This window comes from Protopterus annectens, chromosome 2.part0, assembly GCF_019279795.1.
Source record: "Protopterus annectens isolate FY-2018-M chromosome 2.part0, PAN1.0, whole genome shotgun sequence".
Classification (NCBI taxonomy): domain Eukaryota; kingdom Metazoa; phylum Chordata; order Ceratodontiformes; family Protopteridae; genus Protopterus; species Protopterus annectens.
This window is the reverse complement of record NC_056728.1, coordinates 1,614,351,050-1,614,378,081: the sequence shown is the minus strand read 5'-3', so window position 1 is coordinate 1,614,378,081 and position 27,032 is coordinate 1,614,351,050. Positions and strand designations below refer to the sequence as shown.

At 41.2% G+C, this 27,032-nt stretch overlaps 1 protein-coding gene across 1 annotated transcript in view; it reads right to left on the bottom strand.

Annotated features, from left to right (window-relative positions):
* The window catches only part of RB1CC1 (RB1 inducible coiled-coil 1), a gene marked incomplete in the record, with an annotated part of 2,392,675 nt that overhangs the window by 835,372 nt on the left and 1,530,271 nt on the right, over positions 1-27,032 (bottom strand). Inside the window, 1 exon segment of the mRNA XM_044061705.1 lies at positions 2,296-2,422. Coding sequence (XP_043917640.1) covers positions 2,296-2,422 — 127 coding nt within the window.

The following is a 27,032-nucleotide window of genomic DNA, read 5'->3' as shown; positions in this document are numbered from 1 at the left end:
TGCATCTGGCTGAGCATGTTCGCTTGATGCACGTCTGTTTGCTAAATACATTTTTTTAGTGATGTCTATGAAGTGAAAATTAATTTGGCCCTGAAATCTTACACTACAAGACAATTCACAGAGAAGAGCAAAACATTATTTTGTGTGTTTTAAGTGACTGTTCTTTCTCAGAGTTGAAATAACCTTGGGTTGAGAATAATCAAGACAGGTAAAGTCTCCATGGATGTGCAGAGAGGCTTGTCCTTGTAAAACAAACAAAATGAATAAAAACATAGAATTTTGTGCATTTAATGTTTGCATGGAGCTATCCCACAATAAAGTAAATGTAGCTAGAAGTACACACACGTGTATATATATATATATATATATATATATATATATATATATATATATATATATATATATATATATATATATATATATATATATATATATATATATATATATATACACACACACACACACACATATCTATCTACTTATACATACACACAGACACACACACTCGAGTAAGTAGATTCATGCAACTGTGTTTCAAGTTTAGAGCAGTTGGGTCTACAGATATAGAATCATTTTACTTCATGAAGAGAAGGCTAATATACCTTTAAGGTTCCTTTTTATGTTATTAAACTAAAGCAGAAATGGGGCTAAGGGGAGCACTAACCCCCCGTATTAACTATAACACAATTTGTTACACCAAAATAATTTTAAGTGATAGAATACCTTCAAAATAGCTGTGTTCAATCACACACACTTCTAGTGGTTCATCTTTAACTTCAGTCACATATTCAGGTTCAGAAGACAAAATTATTCCAAATGTGACTTATTTTAACAGCTGAGTGGCCATTCACAATATTCATGTGTGATAGGTGCGCACATTTTAATTTCTTCCTTAAAACCCATGAAAGTATAACCGGTTATCTTTCTGACAGGCTTTCCTATACTTGTAGTAGCAGTCTTCAAGTGTGTATATCTATTAATAGCAATAGCGAAGTGAAGTATTTTAATATGTTCTTAATTATTTCTTTCAAAGCCTTTTTTTATATTCATTAAACTTTTCACACATTTCAGATTTACATTTTGTATGTAGTTCTTCAACCTTCCTTGACTTCAGAAACTCTTGTTCTTCAGTCTTCTTGTCAGTAACAGAATATAGTTCAAGACTAAGTCTCCCAATCTTACTAATTTCTCCCAATCTTACTAATTTTACCAAAAGCTCACAATTAGTACCAAGTGGAATGAAAGTGATAAAATAAAAATGGAAACCTTTATGGAATATTTGACTCCCACACATTCCGATACTTGGCTAGTGATGTCAGTATGCTGCAATACTTTCTTATAAAAATACCAAAACAATTTCATTAAATCAAGAAAATGATCAAATAACTGTTAATTAGAAAACTAGGCCAAACTCTCAATAAAACTACTCAAACACAAAATGCAGTCAAACTGACAAACTGTGAACCAGTAAGAACACCGAACATTGGGTGTGGTGATGATGCTTTTCTGTGGAACATACTCCAAATGGCAATGCAGAAGCAACATGATGATGCAGAGTTATCCTCATGTGTGGAGATCTTTACTTATATAAAGAGGCAAGAAGAAAACAACCATCAGTAATAAAAAAAAAAACTAATTGTTCTAAAAGTTCTGCAAGAAACCACTATTCCCAATCCCAGTAATGAATGGCAGTACAATTAATGCACCTGTGAGCTGGGCTGACAATGATAGTAGCAGGCCAGCTGCTGCAGCTTCATATCAAAAGACTCTTGCCACATTGTTTTGTGCAACACTACACAATTCACCTTAGGCTGAAATGTAGGTAATAAAAAAATATATTAAGTAGGCAGTAAAGCTGCCAACTCTGCCACTTGCATACCCAGTACCAGTCTGAGACCCTCCGTAAAACAAATAGCAAAGGAAGCAGCAGACTAAAGATTAATGAATAAGTAAAAAATATATATAATTAGCAAACCAGACAAGACCCACTAGCTTCAAACTCAAAGAAGAAATCAAATATGAAAATGTATACATCCAGTAATGTTACACGATGCATAAAATACTCATACTATATTTCCGGAGTACAAAAAAACAAAACAAAACAAGGAAATAACAGTGATTTCAGAAACACACTGCTACATGAATAGACAACTCTGTTTTGTGAGCTTGAGTTAAAACTCCTAATAAAAAAGTAATTATAGTGTAACATTTTAAATGCAAATATTATAAAACATAAATAATGAGCATTTTAAGTGTTTGTGAAAAAAACACACTTTCTACAATTCAGTAGTTTACCTTTTGCTCATTAAGTAAGTCAGTAATTGTCTGTGACATTTCATCCAGACTTTGCGCTGCCTTAACCAGATTATGCAGAACTTGTACATGCTGGTGAAGAGGTTCAAAATCACACAGTAATGGAATCCTGTAAAAAGTAAAAAGTGCTGACTTAGTGACTTCCAACAACAAAAGAGAATAAAGCACATTAATGTATTATTATTCTGAAGTTATGAATTCAATTTTAACAAGCAAAATATCTACGTATATGCTGACTGTTAAGCATATGTTACTGCAATGTCACTAGAAAATCATATTTGGTTTCAGCTTCTGAGATACTAGCAGCAAAGAAAAAAGTGTCTAAACCATAATTTCTTCTACTAAAAATTCCGTGGAAAACACTAAGTTTTTTTCAGTATACTTAGGTACTGTATACAGGTTTTCAGCGGGAGGGGAAACAGGTCGCTAGTTCACATAGATTGCATTTTTAGCGGTTACCAATGAACTAGTGGTGTCCACAAGCAAATATGAAGCAGTAGATGTGGACAGATGGGCTTTATATCATGCATGGAGCACATCAAACAAACAAAGCTAGTGATAATTTCCTCTAAGCAGGATAAAGTTTGCACTGGTTAATCATCAAAAGAGGGATGATTTAAAATGCTAGGACAACAGGAATGTCTAGAATCTAACTATCAACAAGTGAATAACAACCTGTGATATAAATAGGACCTGCTGGAGAGAGAGGTATGTATCCCAGACACTATACCGTCTATGGAACAGGCTCCCCATCCATGTGAAGCAGAGTTCCTCCCTAATCCAATTCAAGTGCAACTTGGACAACTGGATGGGAAACCGGAAATTCATCCCTGGTTTGGCACCTAAGTCTCTGATGCAAATAGGTAACCTGTAAATGGTTCATCTCCCAGGTCCATGCTTACACTTATCACGGGTATCAGAACTCGTCAGAGATTTGGGATGCATGGCTAGGCTTAAAAAGGCTCTTATCGTTGTTAGCCTAGTAAACACCTATGAACCTATGAATGGAGAAGCAACATTTGTCACACTACAAGAAAAACAGTGCACTTCAAGAAGTAGAAACCAATATGACAATGGTACTGCAGAGGCATATGTTTAGAAAGATTCAAAAAGACTAATAATCCCAGTTCATACCTCTCAACCTCAAAGGGGCTGTGGTGAGCATAATGGTTAAGGTGCTACCTTCACAGATACAAGGTACAGGGTTTAATTTACACCTTTGAAAAGGAAATTGGCTAGACTTAAAATGGCCCACAAGGACAGCTAGCCTAGTACTTACCTATGAAAGAACAAGACATCTAGACAAAGTTAAAAAAACAGGAAAACAAAGGCCAAAAATTAGGGGCAAAATTTAAATATTGCTCACATAAACTTAGAAAGCTACTACAATAACAAGTTTTGTATTGTGAATTTTTCTGAAAGGTATAAAAGCTGTACATCATTATTCAGTGACTTCAATCTTCAGTGATTTGCCAGAAAGCCACAAATTTTATGAAGAAACTAGAAATATGAGGCAAAAATCTAGGCAGTTGAGAGCTATGACCCAGTCACAACCTCACTCAGGGATATTCAACAAAACACTCAAACACGTGCAAAACTAAAATGCCTCACCAAATTATATTCTATACCATTTTACACTACTACTAAAGGGTTGATCTCTCAAACACAATTCATTTGCTATTCTCCCAACACATACAAACAGCAATTGCACTTGGAATTTGCAAAGTAATCAATTTCATCATAATCAAATCAATTTCTCCCATTTAACTTGGAGATGAGGCGTCGCACTGAACTGTCAACTAAGTCTCTTGATTCACAGATACTCTTGTACCTTCTCTGACAGTCATACCCCACTGCTGCAGGTCTTCTCATAGGTTCATAGGTAGATACTAGGCTATCTGCCCTAGGGCATTTATAAGCCTAGCCAGAGTGTATTTGGCTTTCACCTCCCTATTAGATTAGCCTACTGTGCCTCTGTATAGTAGGTCACAGAAGGTAGCCCTTTAAGATTAGTTTACTGTGCCTCTGTCGAGCAGGGACACAGAAGAAATCCCAGGGGTGAATTTGCGATTTCCCATCCACGCATCCAGATTTCGCTTGAAGAGGGTCAGCGAGGGGCTATGTCTAACATGAATTGGCATTCTATTCCAGAGTGAGGGGAGCCTCTGGGAAATGAATCTGTCCCTCCAGCATGTCCTATTTATTTTTGTGTTGAGGTTTAAGTCCCTGGAGCATGTAGCTCTAAGGGATTTGGATTTTTTGAGGTGGAGCATGTCCATTAATTCTGGGTTAGACATGGCTTTGTACGTCAGGCACAGATCGCCTCTGAGTAGGCGGTAAGCAACTGAGTAGAGCTGGAGTTTCTTTAGTCGAGCTGCATAGGACATCTGTTTGTAGCCCATGATCCTCTTGGTGAGGTACTTTTGGGGTATCTCCAGTTGCTGCAGGTGTCGGGTAAGGTACATCCCAAAAGGGGCATTGTATTCAATTATGGGCCTGATGAGTGACGAGTAGAGGGGCACAATGGACCTCTCTTGATCTAGATGCAAACCCTTTCGTGATAAGGTGGGCTATATAGAAGGTCTTTCTAACCACCTTGGCAATGAGATTATCAAAGGAGAGATTACTATCTACGTTGGTCCCCAAATCTCTAATTACTTCTTCCGTACTTAATGGATTACCACCTATGTAGTAATTTGTGGGCACTTTGTTTTTCCCAAAGGGGATGACTATGCACTTTTTAGCATTTAGCTTGAGGCCGTGGTTCTGGCACCAAGCATCCGTCTCCGTGAGACCCTTTTGGAGGATGCTTGTGTCAGCTGGAGAGTCGATTATGGCTCCCAGTTTGCAGTCATCTGCGAACTTTGTCAGCCATAGCCCCCCCGTGTTAGCCTGAACCTCAGGGAAGTATATACCGAATAAGAGTGGTCCCAGAACTGAGCCTTGTGGGACGCCACTTGTAACTGGTTTGGATTCGGACGTGGCACCTGAGATTCTGACCATGTGGGTTCTATCCCTGAGCCAGTTTGCAACCCATCTTGTGATATAGGGGTTGATATTTAAGCTGGTAAGCTTATTTATGATGCCTGAGTGGGGTATTGTGTCGAAGGCTTTTGCGAGGTCCAGGTAGGCTGTGTGGACTACCTTGCCCTCATCTATGACTTTGGTAACTGTTTCAAAGAAATCAACTAAGTTTAAGAGGCAAGATCTGCCCTTAACAAAGCCGAATTGGATAGGGTCCAGTGTCTGGAGGCTCCCAATGTCTTTGTTTATGAGTTCCATGATTATACGCTCCATAGCTTTACAGACCAGACTAGTCAGGCTTATGGGGCGATAGTTCCCGGGGTCCGTTGTGGCGCCACCTTTGTGGAGTGAGACCACTGTAGCTGAACGCCACTCTTTGGGTACATATCCTGTAGTAAGGCTAAGTTTGAACAGTGACAATGTGAGGGTTCAGTTCTTCTTGGAGCTCGTGTAAGACACAGCCTGGGACACCGTCCGGTCCCATAGATGCTGTGTTTTTTGCTTTGGAGAGGGCAGCTTTCACCTGTGCATCTGTGATGTCAGGGAGGTTACATTCAGTTGGGATAGGCATTTGCTCCTTTGAGGGGGAAGGGGGGGAGAAGTTAGCACTGAATCTGTCTGCCAGGATGTTGGCTATGTCTGTAGGTTCGGTATATTTTGTACCGTTATGCAACAATTCAGAGCATATCTGGGAGTTTCCACCCATATTCCTGACATAACTAAAGAAGGCCTTGTGATTATCTTTAGTGTCTAGGGCAATTTTTCTTTTGAAACTGGCCTTTGATGATTTTATGAGGGATCGTAGTTTCTTGCTAATACTGATCAGAGATGCCTTCCTTTTTGGGATTTTGCTCTGTCATGTAGTAGCTTCCTCCTTCTGTTGTATAGCTTATTTATGGCCGGGGTCCACCAGACAGGTCTCCTGTTTTTGGAGGAGTGAGTCTTGGTTTTATTTGGGATAGCACAATCCATGCATTCCTGCAGGTGCTCATAGAATGCAATTGTAAAGGATTCTGCGGATTGGGCTGTATTATCCTCCGGCCCGGAGGCTTTGAAGGATTCCATCTCAGTCTTGAGAAGTGGGAAGTTAGCTTTTGAGAAATTCTTTACAGTGATTTCCTTGGCTGGGGGTGGGGACGGGATATGGATGTCCAGGGAAATTAGTTTATGGTCTGATCTTACCAATGAGGGGTTTACCTCTGGTGTGGAATATAGAGTCCCCATGTTGGTGATGACCAGGTCCAATATGTTGTTCCCTCTTGTGGGAGTGGTGACCAGTTGTTCCATCGCGTTAGAGTTTATAAATTCAAGGAACAGTTGGGCGAGGGTGTTTGGGCTTGAGTAGTTTTCCCACTCAATGTCTGGGTAGTTGAAGTCCCCCAATAACATAGTGTTTGGAGAGACCTTCATATTCTCCAGTGTTCTCAGGAATGCCAAGTGGGGTTCCTGTGAAAGGGAGGGTGATCTGTAGCAGGCTACAAACTGAAAGGCAGTTTTGCCCGTTGTTAGTTGCACATGGATGGTTTCCGATGCTTCGTGCAGTGCCACTAACCTGGAGGTGTAGGTATCTTTGATGAACATAGATACTCCCCCCTCCTTTTGTGCTTCGGTCCGAGTTTTGGGGCCGAAAAGCATGGTATGAGTTATAACCTGGTAGTGCTGGGGTGCTCTCAGGTGCCTTGAACCAGGTTTCTGTTACTGCACAGACATCGATTTTCTCCATACTGAGGAGAGCCTCGAGTGCGTGCATCTTGAAGTTTAGACTTATGGCATTGAGTAGCATTACCTTTAGTTTTTTTATCCTTGGGTTGTCTATGGAGGTGGGTTTGTCCTTTGAGCCTTGCCTAAAAAAGACACTAAGGGGGTGGCAAGAGCCTTGGTCTTCTCTCAATGTAATCCATCTATTAGCTGGATGTTCTTGTCTCCTCTTGCCTTCTTCCTGTCTCACCTAAACCTGCTGGTACCATATCATCTTCTGCTTTTCCTGCACATGTGACTGAACCACTGTAACCGGTTTTTAACTTTCTCTACATCTGGGGCTATTTTCACTTCTGTTCTGATGCCCTCCTTTCTTCATCTGTCCTACTTCATGCCTCCTCAGCTGCCCTGCCTTCACTGCCCAAGTTTGTAAGTCATACAGAAATACTGGTCAAACCATTGTTTTTTACATCAGCTTACTTGTCATTCTTCTGTCACAAACACTACTCCTGACAATTAGTGGCAACTGACTGCAGCACCTCTGATTCTACCTTTGACCTCTTCATTCACACTTCCGTTCTTCCCAACCATATCACATCTGAAGCGGTTAACCTGAATCAAAACTCTAATTCTTAACACACCACTATTTTCCTTTCTATCTCCATTTTCATCTTCTTCCCCAGTAAAACTGTAGCACTGTTGCACCACATTCAGGTAACTGGTGCAACTGTCAGATTACAACCACAGCAAGATACATAAGTAAACACAATACAGATGTCCACAGTCATATTGCTACCTCTCCTCCACACCAGTGTACTGGTGCAGTGGCCAATCAGCACTTATGCAAGCATTACAGGTATCACTCCAAACTGTGGTCATGTTCTCTAATTAATTGATTCTGAATTTTTTATTTTTCAAACAGATTAAGAAAGCATTAAGGAAAGACTTTTCAAGATATCTGCACATTGAGTAACAGCTTAATTTTGGCTCCCAGTGTGAAAACAGAAACTGAGAATAGACAGCCAGTAAACTCTTCTGGGTAAATTACAGTAACTGGCTAGTAAGTGCATTGCCTGGATGCGAGCAAAAAAAGAAATTCAGAGTCTGGAAGAAAATCAATCACAAAAGGTGAGGAAAAAACATTGACTGGGAAAATTATGCAGCTGTTCATCAAAAAGAAGTGCAAGTTCCAGTTTTGTTGCAAGGCATGACTTCCAGTAACAGAGTGAAAAATAAGTAAAATGTACTCAAGAGCTGATCAAAATAAATGAAACATTGATAGTACATCAACTCAAATAACAAAAGACTGGAAAAAATGGAAGACCTTTAAACAGATACTCAGTTGAGGTGATTGATTAAATCAGAGGTTGAAATGAAGAAAAGGATGGCTGGATATGAAACTGTTCAAGAAGAGATGTTTAAAAAAAAAATAATAGAATTAGCGGACAGAGCAAGTAGGGAAAACCTGAGATTTGATTTTCTGCTGTACCAGAAAAGCTGGAAGGAACAAGGCTGTATTAATTTTATGAAAGCACAAATAAGCAACTGGACTGTTACTCCACAACAGGCACTGTTAACTGAAAGGGCATACTGCGTGTATGTTCCAAACCTGGCCGTGCAAATGCAACCTAGACCTTTAATAGCACAGAAGCAATCCTACCAGTGGAAGTTGTCAATTCTGGCAAAACAGAGGCAGAAGGACAAAGCAGTAAAAGTGGTTGACAGTAGAGTGTTTATGGAAAATGATTACTCACTGTACACCAGACAGAGGAGGACTAAATTTATTCCAGTAATCAAAGAATGTTGAAAAGCAGGCGTAAGACTCAAACTGCTATACACAGCTATCTTCAGAATATTCTTTCCTGGAGAGGCAAAATTATTTTTTGTTGCAGAACATGCTAAGGAGGAAATACTAAAGTTTGTCCAACAAAAACTGAGCTGTGAAACAGGAGATTCAGCTTCTTGTTCTGGTAATAAAAATCACAAAGAGACTGTGCCAGTGAAAGCTTTTCCAATGTTTCAATGGAAAATGATTGGGAGACATAAAAAAAAGCACAAGAGTTGACTAGAAGAAAGAATAGTTGTGTAAAATCTTACCATAACCATAGATGTCCTTCTCTTCCTTGTTGCAGTATTCCAGTTGTGAGATTTCCTGCCCTCAGGCGACTCGTACATAGGCTCCTATACAAAAGTCACATGTAGGGCCATAAACCAGGGGCCTTAAATGTGACGTCTGTATGCACAATCCTCAGAACTTGAAGGCTAGCAGGTAGACAGGAAGGCACAGCAGGAGGGATGCCAGTGGGACAGGTGTGTGGCCTTGGTGTCATTTAGTAGATTAATTAGATCCAGGACTTAGCTGGGACTAAAGGAGCAAGTACAGGGGGTAATGGTGGGTGGGAAGGAATACTGCAACATAGAAGAGAAGGAGATCTATAGTTATGATAAGATTTTACACAACTATTCTATGTCCTTCTATTCCTATGTTGCAGTACTCCAGTTGTGGGAGGGTACCACAGCTTAGTTGCATGAAAGGGAGGTGGATGCTGAAGAGGATTCTACAAAGCCCTGTAGGATGGCCCTGGCGAATCCTGTCCTAGCTCTGGAAACTTGGTCCATAGGTTGGTACTAGGCTATCGGCCCTAGGGGCTATACAAGCCTAGCCATAACAATTCCCTGGCTATTTCTTCCCACACTATTTACTTCCCTGGACCCCTGTTTAGCAGGGCGACTGACGTGATCCCCGGGGTGAATTTCCTTTCTCCCATACAATCATCAAGGTTCCTTTTGAAGAGGGCCAAAGAGGCGCTCTGCTTGACATGTATGGGCAGTCTATTCCAGAGTCTGGGGAGTCTCTGGATCAGGATCCTATCCCTCCAGCATGTTTTGTTTATTGTGATGACAAGATTTAGAACCCTGGAGTGTGTGGCTCTGAGGGATTGGGATTTCTTTAAGTGTAGCATGTCCAACAGCTCTGGGTTTGACTTGGCCTTGTATGTTAAGCAGAGATCGCCTTGGAGTAGATGATAACCGACTGAGTATAGCTAGAGTTTTTAATGCGGTCAGCACAGGGCACCTGCTTTAGACCTGTGATTCTTTTAGTGAGGTATTTCTGCGGCCTTTCCAGTTGTTGCAGATGTCTTGAGAGGTACATACCAAATGGGGCATTGTATTCTATAACAGGTCTAATGAGGGATAAGTACAGTGGGACAATGACCTCCCTTTTTCTGGATGAAAAGCCCTTAGTGATGAGGTGTGCCACACAGAAGGATTTCCTGACTGTTGTGGCGATGTGGTTATTGAAGGTGAGACCACTGTCCACCTGTGTCCCTAAGTCTCTTATCACACATTCGGTGTTTAGTGTACTGCCACCTATGTGATAATTCACGGGTACATGTTTTTTCCCAAAAGGGATAACTATACATTTCTTGGCACTGAGCTTGAGCCCATGGCTGGGGCACCAAGCATCTGTTTCTGTAAGGCCCTTTTGTAGAGTATTCCCATCATTTGGGGATTCAATAATGGCTCCCAGTTTGCAGTCATCTGCAAACTTTGTTAGCCAGAGTCCCTTAGTGTTGGCCTGTACTTCAGAGATGTAGATGCCAAATAAGAGAGGTCCCAGGACTGAACTCTGAGGTACTCCACTTGTCATTTGTCTGGAGATGGATTTGGAGTCAGCTACTTTACAGTGTGGGTTCTGTCAGTAAGCCAATTGGCAACCCATCGAGTGACGTAGGGATTAATGTCCAGCTTAGTAAGTTTATCTAGGATTCCAGAGTGGGTAATGGTGTCAAAGGCCTTGGCGAGGTCCAGATAGACTGTGTGGACTGCCTTACCCTCGTCCACGGCTCTGGAGACTGATTTGAAGAAATCAATAAGGTTCAGGAGACAAGATCGGCCCTTCACGAACCCAAACTGGGTGGGGCCCAGTGTTTTAAGGTTGCCAGTGTCTTTGTTTATAGGTTCCATGATAATACGTTCCATGGCCTTGCAGATCAGGCTCGTCAGACTGATGGGGCGGTAGTTCCCGGGATCCAAGATGGATCCCCCCTTGTGGAGTGGGATAATTGTAGCTGTGCGCCACTCAGTGGGCACGAAGCCTGAGGTGAGGGTATGATTAAACATGACACTTAGGTGAGGGGGCCAGTTCATTTTGTAGTTCATGTAGTACACAGCCCGGGATGTCATCTGGTCCCATGGATGCTGTATTCTTAGCTTTGGAGAGTGCGTTTTTTACCTGTGTGGCCATTATTACCGAAATTTGGCAATCTTCCAGTATTGAGATGGGCCATTTACGGGGTGCAGTTGACACTGAATCAATCTGCCAGGATATTGGCCATATCCTTGGGATCAGTATATTTAATGCCATTCTGTTATAGCTCAGAGCAGATCTGAGCATTGCCATTTAGATTCTTGACATAGTTATAGAATGCCTTGTGGTTGTCTTTGGAATCATTGCCAATTTTATTTTCATAACTAGCTTTGGAGGATTTTGAGAGGGATCTCAGCTTCTTACTGAGGCTTGTAAGGGAGTTTTTTGCATCCTGGGATTTTCCTCTTTTCTGCAACAGTTTTTTTCCTTTTGTTGTAAAGTTTGTTTATGGCAGGGGACCACCAGATTGGCTTCATTTTTCTGGAGGAGAGCATCTTGGTTCTATTTGGGATGGCACAATTCATGCATGAGTGGATGTGCTCGTACAGTGCCTTAGTGTAGGACTCGACAGTTGAACTTTCATATCCTGTCTGCATGGGTATCATGAAGTTTGTAACTTCTGACTTGAGGAGCATGAAGCTGGCCTTTGAGAATTTTTTTATGGAGGTTTCCTTACTGGGGGGTGGGGGTGGGATGTGGATGATTAGGGTGATTAGCTTATGGTCTGACCTGACCAACGAGGGGGTGAACATAGGTGTGGAGCATCGATTTCCCATGTTGGTAATGACCAGGTCTAGGATATTGGAGCCCCTGGTGAGAATATAGATTAGTTGATCCAGGGCATTGGAATTTATGAATTCCAAGAACCGTTGGGCAAAGGTGTTGGTGCATGAGTAGTTTCCCCAGTTAATGGCAGGGTAGTTGAAATCACCCAGTATTAGGGTGTTTGGTTGTATATTAATATTTTCCAGTATGTTTAGAAAGGTGTAGTGAGAATCTTGGGGCATGGTGGGGGATCTATAGCAAGCTACAATTTGGATTGCAGTCTTACCTAGTGTTAGTTGCACCTGGAGAATTTCAGACGCATTGTGTTGGGCAACTAACCTGGTGGTGTGAATATCCTTGGTGAATATGGACACTCCTCCACCTTTAGTGTTTTGATCCTAGTTTGGTAGTCAAAAAGTGTGGTTGTAGCCTGGTACTGCAGGGGTGCTCTCTGGAGCCTTGAACAAGGTATCAGTTACTGCAAAGACATCAATGTTCTCCATTTTTAAGAATGCCTCGAGAGAGTGCATTTTGAGGTTTAGACTTCTAGCACTGAGTAGCATTACCTTCAGATTTTGCATGCTTGTACCTGTTACGGTGGTGGTTTTGTCCTTTGAACTTTGCCTAAAAAAGGCACTATAGGAGTGACAAGAGCCTTAGCCAGTAAGCTGTATCCCAGGGGCAACAGGTGCAGACCATCTCTGGCAAAGCATTGTGGTCTGTCAATCATGTCGTCCCAGGCAGACAGATACTGGATCCCCTTTGAATGACACCAGAAGCTTAGCCAATTGTTGAAGTCAATCATTTTGTCCTTATATTGTGGTATAATTCTGGGCGAAGGCAGGATGCTACTCAGGGCTAGGATCAAACCTGCCTGGTCCACATGATCCAAGAGCTCTTCCATGTCTCTTTTCATGTAGTCCAGGGATGTACGTCTCAAGTCATTCACTCCAACATGGACAATGACAGAGTCATATTTGTACTTGTTGTGGAGTGACTTGAGTGCATGAGTTATGTGGCAGATCCTGGCACTCGACAGGCAGCTCACTTTAATTTTCTCCTTGTTCAACCTGGTGAGTGGGACATCAGTGTGCTTGACTATAGAGTCACCTATGACTAAAGTGTTAGGTACATTGTTTTGCCATAGGTGCTGTTGCTGGGTGGCACACTGGTGTTGTGAGCTATGTGACACTTTGGTTGTGATTGGTGTTTGTTTGCGTTTCAGCTTCGGAGGTCCTTGTTGCTTAGGCAGGTTACAGTTAAGGGCCTCCGCATATGTGGATTTAGTGTTGCTATGTGTGGGTGTTGGTGGTGTGAGTTTAGAAGGGCTATGTGTTGCTTGAGGTGTAGTGTGGGTGTTAACCTTCTCCTCTTGACTGGCTGGCACAATCTTGGGTGGAGAGAGCGTTGCTTCAAGTTTGGCTATGTAAGTGCATCTCTCACAGGTTGTAGTGTTGGGTGGTAGGAGGAGAGGGTTGTCTGTATACATGAGGCAATTGCTGCATTGCTCCAGTATGCCCAGATTCACCAAGTGGACAGGAGAAATCAACGGAAGCTGACCCTTGGACATGCCTGGTTTGGTGCTTTTTTTTTTTTTTTTAAAGTACAGGAGCTGTTTTCCTTTACCTTAGCAACGTACTTTGCAATTATAGACTGTTTAGTGCCTATGATTAATTTTTCCTTATTAATAAGGAGAGTTGAGTGCTTATATCCAGTTTGTAATGTTTGGTGAAAGTGTGAATAGTGGACCAAGTGGCTGCTTCCATGATAGATGCCATGTCCAGACCTCTCATGAATGCCTTGGAAGCAGCTACCACCCTAGTGTAATGGGCCTTTACTCCCACTGGTGAGTGTAACAGAGACAAATAGTTTTCCTGATCCAGCAAGCAATGGTTTGCTTGGAGACTGCCTTTCCCAGGGCTCTGGGGTGAAAAGAGACAAATAGTTGCTTAGATGTCCTAATGGTTCTGGTTTTGTCCAGGTAGAATCTAAGTTGCCTGTGCACATCCAAGGGGTGCAGTATCCTCTCCCCTTCATTAGTGGGGGAGGGAAAGAAAGTGGTAAGGGGACAGATTGGTTTAGAGACAAGTCATTGACTACCTTGGGCATAAAGGAGGGATTGGTCCGCAGGGTGACACTGTCTTTGTGGAAGGTGGTGCAGGCCATTAAGGCTTGCAGCTCTGAGACCCTTCTGGCTGAAGTGATAGCCACCAGCAGGACAGTTTTCCAAGTTCACATCTGTAAGGAAGAAGGTGCAGCTGGTTTGAAAGGGTGCTGGGTTAGTTTTTCCATGATGTAATTGAGGTCCCAGGGTGGAGGGACAGGTTTCTTTGGCAGCATCACTGTGTAAGACCCCTTTAAGGAAGAGCTTAACGTCGAGCCTGGCTAGCAAGGGAGGATCCAGGGGCAAGCAGGCTGACGTAGCAGAAAGGTGTACTTTCACTGAAGAGTAAGAATGTCCACTTTTAATCAGTTGACACACAAGTGAGAACAAGGGGGGCATCCGGTGAACAGGGCTTTCTTCCCTTGTCCAGACACCACTTAGTAAATCCTTCCCACTTAGCTACATAAGATTTTCTGGTGGTAGGTTTCCTTGCTTCCCTCAGGACTGAAAGCATGTCCTCTGAGTAGTGGTGCCTGAAGGGGATCCAAAAGTTTATCACCCACAGAGTCAGGGATAACATCTGCAAGTGTGGATGAAGGAGAGTTCCTTTGTCTTGTGTCAGTAGGTCCACCTTGTAGGGTAACTTGTAGTGATTGCCCCTGGCCAGATTGAAAAGTGGGGGGAACCAGTGCTGCCTTGGGCAGTAGGGTGTCACTAACAAGATTTTTGGTTTGTCTTTCTGTATTTTCAGAAGGACTTTCTGAATCATTGGAAGGGGGAGGGGGGGCATAAAGAAATTTCCCCTCCCAAGAGGTGCTGAAAGCATCCACTCTCCAAGCCGGACGGGAGTGTATAAGGTCTGCAGCTGCCTGTTCTGGGGGGAGGCAAACAGATCTATTTGTGGAGTACCCCACCAGTGGACTATGTCCAGCATCCATTCGTACTGTGGTGAGGAGATCCTGCTTAGGAGGTCTGCTTGTTTATTGTCCTCTGAGGGGATATAGGTCACCTGCAGGGCCAGGTTGTGGCGAGAAGCTAGGTCCCATATCAGCAGGGTCCGCATGCACAGCTGGTAGGCCTTTGTTTTTCCCTGTTTGTCCAGATACCACATAACCATGAAGTTGTCTGTCACTATCTGAAGAACCCCTGGGACCAGAAGGGGAATAAAGGTCTTTAACGATAGGAGGACAGTTGTCATGCTTGCTCTGTAGAGAAGGGTGCCAGCTTTCCTGGACCCTGTAGGATGCGGGTTGCTCCCCAACCTGAATCTGAGGCATATGTATGCACTGTTTGGGTTGGGGTGGGAGGTTGCAGTGGGACTCCTGGGTTTAGATGGACTTGCTTTATCCACCAGCTGATTTCTTTCTTCAGACAGGGGAAGGAGAGAAATTTCCTGTTCAAAGGGATGTAGGTGTTGAGACCAAATGTTTTTGAGGTACCGCTGTAGCTTGTGCATATGCATCCTGGCCAGTGGTAGCAGGGGGATGGTAGCTGCCATTAAGCCCAGGAGATGCAAGAATTGCCTTGCCGTCACCTTCTAGGAATGGAGGGCTTCCTGGAAGTGGACAGTCAGGGACAGAACCTTGTCCTGTGGGAGAAAAGCCTTCATTTTGTCCGTCCTGATTCTGCAGCCTAGGAAAATCTTTTCCTGGCCTGGGTTTAAGGAGGACTTTGGGAAGTTGATTCTAAATCCTAAATTTTGCAGGAGGGACATGGTGAAGAGCAGATGCCTTGAGAGGGTATCTTTGGACTCTGCTAGTATTAAGATGTTGTTCAGATAAGGATAAATCTGGATTCCCTGTGTTCTGCAGAAGGCAATTGCTGGAGCTAGGCACTTTGTAAAGACTCGAGGGGCAGTGGATTAACCAAAGGGCAAGGCAGTAAATTGGAAATGAGAGGATGGTCCAGAGAAATGCAGAAATTGTCTGTGGGAAGTCCTGATGGGTATGTGAAGATAGGCTTCTTGTAGGTCTAGGGTGGCCATGAAGGCTCTGGGTGGAATAAGAGGCAGAAGACTGGGAAGTGACAGCATTTTAAAGGAGGGTACCTGAAGATGTAGGTTTAGAAAGGAGAGATCTAAAATGGGTCTTCAGGGGCTATCTTTTATGGGTACCAGGAAGAGACAAGAGTAGAATCCCTGGGGGGACAGGTTCTGTGGTGCCTAGCTTTAGAAGTTCTGACAAGACTTGTGGTAGGAGATGAATTTATTTTTTTGGGGGAAAACTAATACTTCTCCTGGGTGTTTTTTCTTTCCAGGATAGAAAGTACCCTTTTTGGATAATGGATAAGACCCACTGATCTGTGGTGATGGCTTGCCAGAGTGGGAGACAGTGCGGAAGTCATGCAGAGAGTGGAAGATGGGCCAGGCAGTCACACATTATTGGGACCTCCTCTATCCTGAAAGGGTTGTCTGGGTTGAGGAGGTGGTACATTAGGTCTGGACAAAGAAAGCCTTATTGCCCCTCTTCTAGACCTGGAAGAGGGGGTAGCTGGCTGAGGAGGGTTGCATCTTACTAAAGTGGTTTTAGCAGGGTAATTCCTGTAGTATTTAGGAATGGGGGACACCAGCAAGTGCTTGATGTCCTGTAAGTCTTTACTTTTTTCCTGCAGATTTTTGGAGAGATCTGCAGACTGTTTCCCAAAGAGGGGATTGTGATCCAGGGGGGGCATCCAAGATTTTGGACTTGAAGTCCTCAGGTGGATTCTGCAGTCTTAGCCAGGAGTATCTCCTACAGACAGAAGTAGATGCTGCAGGGCGGGCAGATGTTTCTGCAGCATCGTAGCTGCATCTGATTGAGTGCCTGGCTACTTGCTGAGCCAAGGACAGTTTGGAGGCCATGTCAGCCTTAATGGGACTGTCAGGCATGGAGGCCAGCATGGAGGTGGCCTGGGACAGTAAGTCTAGAGCATATTTGGTCATGTGGGTCTGATAATTTATGGCTCTGAATGCCAAAGTAGAGGATGTGCAAATTTTCTATCCCATCCTATCCATGTATTTGCTGTCTTTATCAGTGGGTAGGAGAGAGGCGGAAGGCAGTAGCCTGGACTGTATCAGGAGCAGTGGTAATAACAGCTGGGTCAGCCAGAGGCAGTTTAACTAAGAATTTTTGCTTCTCTGGCACTTTATAGAAGTGACCAGGGTGCTTGGGGGCCAGAGGCTAGGAGTCTGGGGCCTTAAAAGGCTGAATTAAAGGCATCCAAGTAAGTAGGAAGCACTGGAAGGACTGCTGAGGGAGAGGGTAATTCCACTTGAAGCAGCTCAAAGTACCTCCTTTGGGTGTCAGTCATTTGGGAAGTATCCCATTTGAAGTAATCTTTCATTTTGGTGATGGTCTCCCCCAAAGGTAATATCCTCGAGGGGGGGATCCCCTTCTACAGATTCTTCATCAGGGGAGTAATTCTCCTGGGGAGAGGCAATCTGAGATGTGTAAGAAATGGAGTCCTCTGAGGAAGAAAAGGAAGAATCATGCTCTTCCTCCCTTACCTGAGATGTCATGGGTGGAAGGGAAGAGGCAGAAGCAGGCTTAGGGCTCAATAAAGGCAGAATAGAGAGGAATGAGGCTGAAGGCCTAATGACCATGAAGGCCTGCATAAGTGAGGAAGCAAAAGCCTGCCAATCTGGAAAGGTTTCTTTAGTAGAGAAGGTACGTTTGTTTTTTTTGTTTCTTTTTGGCCAGGGTGGAGGTAGGGACTGGCCTGGCATCCGACTTAGAAGACAACATTTCCAAAGGCTGGATCCCGGTCAGAGGTACCACCAAATCTGGTTCCCCCTCGACATCGAAGGTAGTCAGTGTCTGGGCAATCTCCGAGGACGTGCCGGTCATCGGCTGTGCAACGGCTTCCTCAAGGGTCATCGTTGAAGTCGACGTAACCGCCGAGCACTCAACTCCTAGATCGGCAGTTGGTGGGGTGTCGGGAAGTGGAGCATCAGGGGAGGAAGGCCTAGGAATCTTGCCCTTCTTTCGCGGAGGTTCGTGTTTGGCCTCCGATGCGGGATCCATTCTAAGAGCTAACCATTTTAGGTGCTGATTTTCTACGTAAAGGTTTAAGGCGGCCAGACGGCTGCACAGGGTTTTCGGCACCAATAATTGAAAAATTGAGCAGAAGGAATGGTTGTGCTCCCAGCCTAAGCAAAAAACACACCTATCATGGGCATCTTTATGGGGTAATCTGGCACCCGCATTGGCACTTTCCCTTTTTACCTGACATCAGCTAAAGGCTACAAAAACCAAGCCTAGGCAATAACAGTTAGCAAAACAAGAAAAAAACAAAACTCAACATGTTACTTAGGTTTATTGATGAGATGTCTGTGAAGGAGCAATCGTACGATGCGAAGGTTGTCTGCGAGTGAAAAGTTCTGAGGATTGCGCATGCAGACGTCACATTTAAGGCGCCAGGTTTATGGCCCTATGTGTGAAGTCCCACGCAGCTGCAACAGCCAAGCTGAAGCTTTTGTATAGGAGCTGACATACGAGTTGCTTGAGGGCAGGAAATCCCACAACTGGAATACTGCAACATAGGAATAGAAGGACATCCAACAGTACAATGGAAAGGAAGCATAGACTGGATTTGGGAGATGAAGATAAACAGGAATAAAACCAGCAACTTGGAAATTGACAAATGTGGGATTACAAAGCATTAATCACATTTGTGAAAAAGGACAGAACAAGAAAACCTAGAAATACTTGACTTTTTTAATGTTGTTAAACTTGTAGGGGAACTCTAAGCATATGCCATACTTCATGTCATTAATGTTTGGAGGAACACTTGGGAAAGAGGAAGGAAAGAGTTGGCTGTTAGTAAAACAAAATTTTGTTCTTAACAGTAATATCTTCATACTTCATGAGATAATCTTCCTGCTATAAACTAAAGTTTTCTTAGTTATTTTCAAGTATAATGGGGATACTAAAGTAAACATCTGCCAATTTTTCCCCTTCTTTTCTCTTTCTCCTTGTTTGGTTTTAAGAAATGTAGGTACTGCAATGTAAAAAAAAAAAGTCTATCTTGATGTGCATTTTCTCATTCCTTCATAGGAAACTGGATTAAAGCCTTTGGTCTGATCTAATAACAAATTTTATGGGAAAGAAAATAAATAAAAAAGAACATTGAATATATTAAAGCTTTCCTCTAGCAAAAAAATACATGCTTGTAGAAGCAACTATGTATCTGGTTCTCATGTCTCCAAGGAGACAATCTGATAAAGAGCAATAAAACAGATGATGGCTAGGAAATAAATGTTTTCTGAAAGCATTCAAGTGTCTTCCCATTCTGAGAGAGCAATAGAGATAAGAAAAAAAGAAACACACAGCAATTAGTATAAGCACAGGCTGTACCTTACATCTTGGCATGGTTTGCCTTCCTTTTAGGTTAACTCAAGTCTTTGAGTGTGCCTGTCAGATTGGGACAACTGTTCCTATTAGGAGGGTAAAACTTCAGTATTTGAATATGTACATAGTTTTGTGTGTTAATATTAAGCTAATAGGTTTTAGGGGTATACAGGGGATGTACTTGTTTTTTTTTTGTTGAAGGTTTTCAATAAAACAGAACGTTTTGTATGATGTGACATAGGCTCATATGGATATGATAGGAAACAACCATATAAAAGATCAACCTGCCAAACACTAGTGTGTGCATGTAATACACATCCTGGAACTAGATACTTAAAAAGGCTGTTACAAGTAAAAGGTGGAAAAAAGAAATTATATCTTACCATAATGTTCCATCTGTGTTGTCGATCTTCACTAATCCTTGACCTTGGGCCTGGTTCTGTGCCTCGGAACCGACTTGGCCATTTATTTCAGCCTGCACCTCCCAAGCTCTAAAGCCAAGCTTTTACCCATAATGTTCCTCTGAAAATTACCTCCTAAGATTAAGTTTGCCTAAATTAATGGCAGACAAATAGCAGATAAGAAGAAGAGATCAGATATGTGTTCGTAACAAGAAGCCAGTCATGTAGGAATTCGATCCACTAAGAGTCTCAGGCTGGGGGAATGGAGGGAGGGGATGTCAAGGATTAGTGAAGATCAAAAACACAATGGAACGTTATGGCAAGACATAACTTCTTTACCTGATGTTGTCAATCTTCACATAATCCTTTTCTGTGTGACAGAGTCCCCAGCTGCCTAAATCTTGGGAGGTCTCATGGAAGAATATTCCTGTGCTCCTTCAAACCAAATGATGCCTGTTGACTTGTTTTGTCTAGTATGGAAATTATATCTTGTTCATTTTAAGAATAAAGAAAGAAGTGTTTTTGATTTAAATAATGATTCATCTTTTCAAAGTATATCGGATGACAGCTTTCATTCTTGTTTCTCTGATTTACAAAATAATGAAGAACTGAATGCTTACTGTAAATTAGATACATCTAAAATTGTGTGTAAAAGTCAGTTTATTCCACCCTTTGTGCATGAGGGTGTTCAGAATTTTTCATCTATGATAAACTTAACATTGGAATCCTTGTATGAGGATTTCATTAATAATGGAGGACAAATTAAGTACAACTTGACTAAATCAGAATGGCAGACATTACAAAAGTTGAGTAGGAATAAAGAGCTTATTATTAAACCAGCGGATAAGGGGAACAAGGTTGCTGTAATGCATTTTATGCAATATGTTTGGATGTGTTTTGAACATTTAAATGACAGTACAACCTACAAGAAAAGTGATGTAAAACAATATAAGGAAGCCATTGGTAAATTTCAGGATGTATTAAATAAGGGATTGAGGTTAGGTTATTTTACAGTGGATAATATTGACAAAAAGTTTGGGGTAGAGAGATGTGAAATAGCAAAATTCTATTGCCTGCTTAAGGTCTAGAAAGATATCTATAACCCTCCGGGGCATCCAATAGTATCTCCATGCAATTATTTCCTTAATAATATGGAGATTTTTTTGCATAGTTTTCTTTTACCTTATGTCACTATGCAAATTTCCTTTATCAAGGATAGTTCAGATTTTTTAGAAAAAGTTCTTTCTATACAGTGGACAGAAGATATGTACTGGCTAACTGCCAATGTTAAAAGCTTATACACTGGTACATACCATCAGTATGGACTAGAAGCCTTAAGAGATATGTTGGGTGACAGTCCTCTTACATATTATATAATGAATTGGTAGAGATCTGTTTGAAAAATATTTCAAATTTGATGGCAGATATTCCATCAATTAAGAGGCACACCCATGGGGGAAGCATTCACCTCCATGTATGCTAATATCATGATGGGACTATTTGAAGTGGATTATCTGTATCAGTAGGATTTTTATAAAAGACATGGTTAGATATTATAGATTTATTGATGACCTCATTTTTATTTGTAAAGGGGGTCAGAAAAAGGCAAGATGTTTTATGGACAACCTCCAGGAAAATGGATTTTCTTTGCAATTTGATGGTTTTCAGGTGGGCAGCAGAGTGACTTTCTTGGACATTTGTTTAGAAGGGGGCTGTAATGGGAAAATCATCAGTAAGGTACATTGAAAATTTGAGGATGGTGGATCTTTCCAAGATGATGGTTGTCTGAGTAGCACCCTCTCCACCAGGCTCTGTCACAAATTCAGTCTAACTCTACAATATCCAGAAAGCTGGACTACAAAAACCTTCTAAAACCTTCTACAGAAGAGCAGAGTGTGCACAGCCACTGGATTTACCTTATTAATCGGTAAAATCCACAAATACATCATTTAAGCATATAATTTATCCTTTACCAGCCAGCAGAACTCATTTCCCCATGGAGATTAGAGGCCTGAAGGCTTCAGCACTTTAGCAACAGACAGTGTCTGCATGAGGAAAAACTAAGTAAGACCGAAGTACTAAAATGCCTAAGGAATTAGATGGAATAAATACTCAAACGTCTAAAACAAAACTGTCAGCTACTGCATCCCCTGAAAAAGAAGTTAAAACAAAAAGACAGAAAACTGTTAAGATACAACAAGAACAGATAAAATATAGTACCAAACAAAAGGCCGAGTGCACCATACACATGGAAGACCTGAAAAGTGCCCTTTTACCATTACAAACTGCTGTTCAAGGATTCTCAGAGCAACTGAACACCTTCGTTAGCTGCAAGAGTGGACCTTGTGGAAGATAGATCCAAATCCAATGAGTGGGAAGTTGCTAATCTAAAATCCGAACTTTTATCTAAAGACAAAGCCTTAACTGACATGCAAGTAAAAATCCTGGATCCAGAGGCAAGAAGCAGGCAGAACAATCTCATCATTAGAGGTTTGCCAGAAAAATATGAACATAATCAGTTGTTTTCTACTCTTAAACAAATGTTCAAAGCATTACTACCGTCAAGTGACCCACCGACTGATTGAATACTTGAGAAGGCACATCGAGCACTGTACAGAAATCAAAACACTACACTACTAAGATCCATATATGTAAAGTTCCTAAATTATTAAGATGTGCAAACCATCCTTTCTGCCTACAAAAAACAAAAGCACTTCACATGGAACACTTACAAAATCTCGATTTCCCAAGAAATTAAAGAGAAATGTCGCAAACTTTCTCCATTCTGCACATATCAAGTGCAATGTCAAATTTCAAATGCGTTTCCCTAACAGCTTGTGCTTTTATCATAATGAAACTAAATTTACCATGTTTTCACCCAAGGAAGCCCATCTTATTATCCCTAAATGTTTTGGAAAATTTCCGGAGGCATGAAAACACGGTTTCTTCTTCAAATTTTGCTAACCGGAGTGTGTTATTAAGCTTTCCGGTACCAAATAATTGACCACTTTTCTGGTGAGCTTCTTCTCATTCAAAGTAATCTTTATATTTATGTTGGCCTGAATTTGCATTTAAATCCAGATCCCCAGGAACAAAGTTGTCAAGTTAAGGAGCACAGTGGGACATACTTCTTGTAACATCGCCCGGTTCCACTAGGTACTAGGAACACTAATAAATCAACACTCAATGCAACTTCCAACTAGCTCAGCCAGCCTGAGTTGCACCGGACCTATCTTCGAATGCCGGTAGGAGATGCTCGTCAAGCCCTGCTGATTGTCGACAACAAGAGGTTTGAAGAAAAAAATTAAATCAGGCTTTCTCAATAGTCATTCTGCCCGAGACTTGATCACGTTTTAAGCTTCATACAGCACTGCCTTTTAGAAGACAATCATGCAAGTCATAAAATCTAAGGCCAGGTTTTACAGTTAAGTTGCTTCATATACAGTGCACCATTGCAAGGGAAGCAGATAAGATGTTGTAATCCATAATGTATGCAAATTACTGTGTGATGACATGCAGATGAAAAAGCACAGCTGCATGAGATACAAATAAGCTCCCCTGAAAGCAGGTTGCAGTTCATAGTTGTAAGGCACATTAAAGTGGAATACAAGTATAATTTGACCACTGTTTCACTGACTTATGGTAGTGCAAGTGAGATTTCACTGAAAGCAGCTTTCATTGAGGGGTTCCTTCATCATTATTATGGGAGCATGGAGTTGGTGTTTATAATTTAGGGAGTGTAGTGGGTGCAGAGGGATTATCCCCCCCCCCCCATAAAAATATTCTGTTGCTGTTCATTTAAAGTGGCTTTCATTCAATATTTTTCACACTATTATCCAGCTGGGGAAATACTGCACAATACATAATCATGCATTCCATTAAACACGTTAAGTTGTGTGTTACTGAAAAAACAAACAGCATAAACTTTAAAAGTTGCAACAAGCAATGATGCTCGGACTCCCAGTGTTTGTTTACCAGTACATACTGAAAATCAGCACTGCTTTTCTTCTTTTTTTATTAATGCACAGTTTGGCATTTAAAGTAGTGGATCGCACATTTCAGACAAAAGTAAATAGCAATCTATGTGGCATCGATTTAGATGAGAACATATTTCACATGTGGCTACGAATCACTATATTTTTGTGAAGTGCACTGGTGAATAATGTGAATTTTAGGTCCATAGCCCACAGTGTGAACAAGGGTTTGTGTATACTGCCTGAGTGCTTACAAGCATCACACTTTATGGCTTCTGTAGCATCAGTACCAAGACAACACTTTGCTTTACAAGACATTCATGGGGATGGCTGCTGATATAATGCCCCAGAGTAAATTTGTTTTTTTGTGTTAAGGAAAGTAGGATTGTGCTCTACAGGTTTCATGTCCCTTTCAGGAGGTGGCTGCTAAGTCCCTGTTAAGTTCAATTTGCTAAAAAAAAAAAAAAAAAAGGGGGGGGGGGATTCTGCTCAACATGTTAAACGCTGATAAATGCAGAGGTGAGATTCCCTTTTTACACATAAGTCAGCTTTACCGACGCCTCTCCATCCCTGCATATACTAAATTTAAAGTAACACATCTCCATCCAGCACTTAGTCAAATATTTTATCAGCCAGTTTTATATACATATATATATATATATATATATATATATATATATATATATATATATATATATATATATATATATAATATTAGCAAAATATCTGTTATCACAAAGCTATTATCATAATAGTACGTGGATGTTCAGTTTTTCGCAAAATCTCCCATTCTCCTTACTGAGAGCGGTGTATCTGTCTCTCTGTAAAGACCGCTCAACTCTCCTGATGTCTGCACAGTAGGAGAGAAATAGCCTATTTCCCTAAAGGTCTAGTTTGTCTTAAACGCCCTACATTTAAATGTTTTGGACTATTTCCTTGACGTAACAGCCAAGCAGTGTAATTAATGAGGGAAACTGTGTTCCTACAACTTTTTAATACAAGATCTGCTAAGAGCTCAGCTCTATTTTAGTTCTATTGGAAGTCCACAGATATGTCATGTAGCCAGCTTAGCTTAGGTAACAAAGTTATGTTGAAGAATGGCTTAGTGTATTGCCACGAACCGCATACCCCCTCATACTGATCTGATGAACTTTCGCTCTTTATAATGGGAACACGCATACAGGACTGCTTGATCTGGTCGGCTTCCAAAAATCAGTCCCTCATGGAACTTGCAGAAGGTGGATGTCTGAGTGAAAACTCAATAGACTATTACTTATTATGCATCCGAGTATGGTGTGTATTTCGCTAGTGCTCTTTGAAGATGATGATTAGTGGCCTAAAGCTTGTAAATAATTAGAAACTCTTAACTTAATACTGTGATGTTGAGAAATGAGATTGCAATCTTTCAAGGCATTTTAGCCTGACATCTCTTTATAGTGTATTTACATAGAAATGTTTATCTGTTTTACCATTTTAGATTAGAATATTAACTGCTTCAGTGGGGAAAACTTGGATGTATTAACTGTCAATTTTGGTCAGTATGAATACAAAGTGCAAAGGGCTATGCAAATTATGCAAAAACAGGTACTCGCCTCACACTTTAGTGTACTCTATTAGAAGGGCAAGATGTCTGGACAGCACTTACAGCTCAGACAAGCTTTCTTATGCGTACTAGAAGTTTGCGATTACATAATCCCCTACAGGGGTTTACTTTATTTTTATAGATATTTGATGCAACATATTTTTGGTTAATGAGGGAAAGTGGACCTTGGCTTTGAGAATCCTTTATGACTTGCTGTGATACTGATCTCATCGCAAATTGTTTGTTGTTTACGATGATGAAAACTTTGGTATGTATTTTTGGAAGATAACTTCTCTCATGAAGGCTTCCTATAGTGTTCTTCACCTACACAAGCTCAGTTGAGTTTGCTATTGATATAGTTTACATATATGGCTTTATAGAAATATGATTATTTAGACATACCTAATTGTAGGCTCTAGACGGCAACGCATAACGTGAGAAACACTGACACTATCGTCTTTATAAGGTTTTCTTATACTAACAAAGTTAACATCAATATATGGGTTACATGTCTGTTGTCAATCTATGAATTGCCCTACTGTGAGTATTTACATAGAGGAATGTACTTAGAATGAATGATAAATTTAAAAACCAAGAACAGGGAATAATGGAGTGAACCATCTAAATGGTGTACTTCTGTGATTTGATTACACTTTTCTTTACAATATTATACCTTATTACACAAGCTGTCAAAATACTATACCTAGATACTTTTCTCTTAAAGTTTACCCTTCAGAATTGGCATTATCTTCTTAGTCAAGAGCCATGGGGATATGTTAAGAAGGGTTCTTGATGATGTCATTTGGAATAGTCTTAACATTATGTTGTTAACTCCCTAACATTTCCAATGACATGCTTAACTTCTTTTTCTTCCCTTTTTTCTCTCTCAAATTCAGGGGATAAGTGGGTAGGCACAGGGGTAATTTTGAGAGAGTTTAGTACTGTTTTTTTGTTTGATTATACACACTTAACTTGATTATAATATGTGAGCCACACATCTATCATCCCCCTCATTACTTATCATATATCTATTATCAGGTTAAATAGAACCTCGCTTAATTATGGGTAAAGTGTGGAAATTAATTTCTTGGAATGTTCGAGGGCTTTAGGATAAAAATAAAAGAAATCTTCTAATGCACCTTCTTCTAAAATCAGAAGCTGATATCGCCTTTTTTCAAGAATCACATATGATAGACGATGACTGGATAAATGAGAAGAAAAGGAAATGGATAAAAGACATTATTCCAGCAGGAAACAGTTCTAATTCGAAAAGGGTGGCAATTATTATTAAAACTTCTTTAAATCCAGTATTACTGACAAAGGTACAGACCAGGAGGGGAGATGGTGTTACTTCATGTGCCTAATCCCACTGCTGACTAAACCATTAGTGTTCCTAAACCTATATGGTCCATTCTCAGGTCAACAGCAATTTATATTAAAAATTTACAACGTTCTATTAAATTTCTCAAATCACTATTTCATCCTGGGGGGGAGATTGAAATGCAGTCATTGACCCTAGTACTGACCGCTCTAACAAAACTGAACTATATAACTCACAAGTCTCCCTTGCCTTGTTGGATCTTATCTCGGACTTTGGACTAGTTGACCCTATATCCTTTGGTGCCGTATCTCAAATCAGCAATAATTGCACATACTTCTCCAGATGCCATAACTCATGGTAATACATAGAT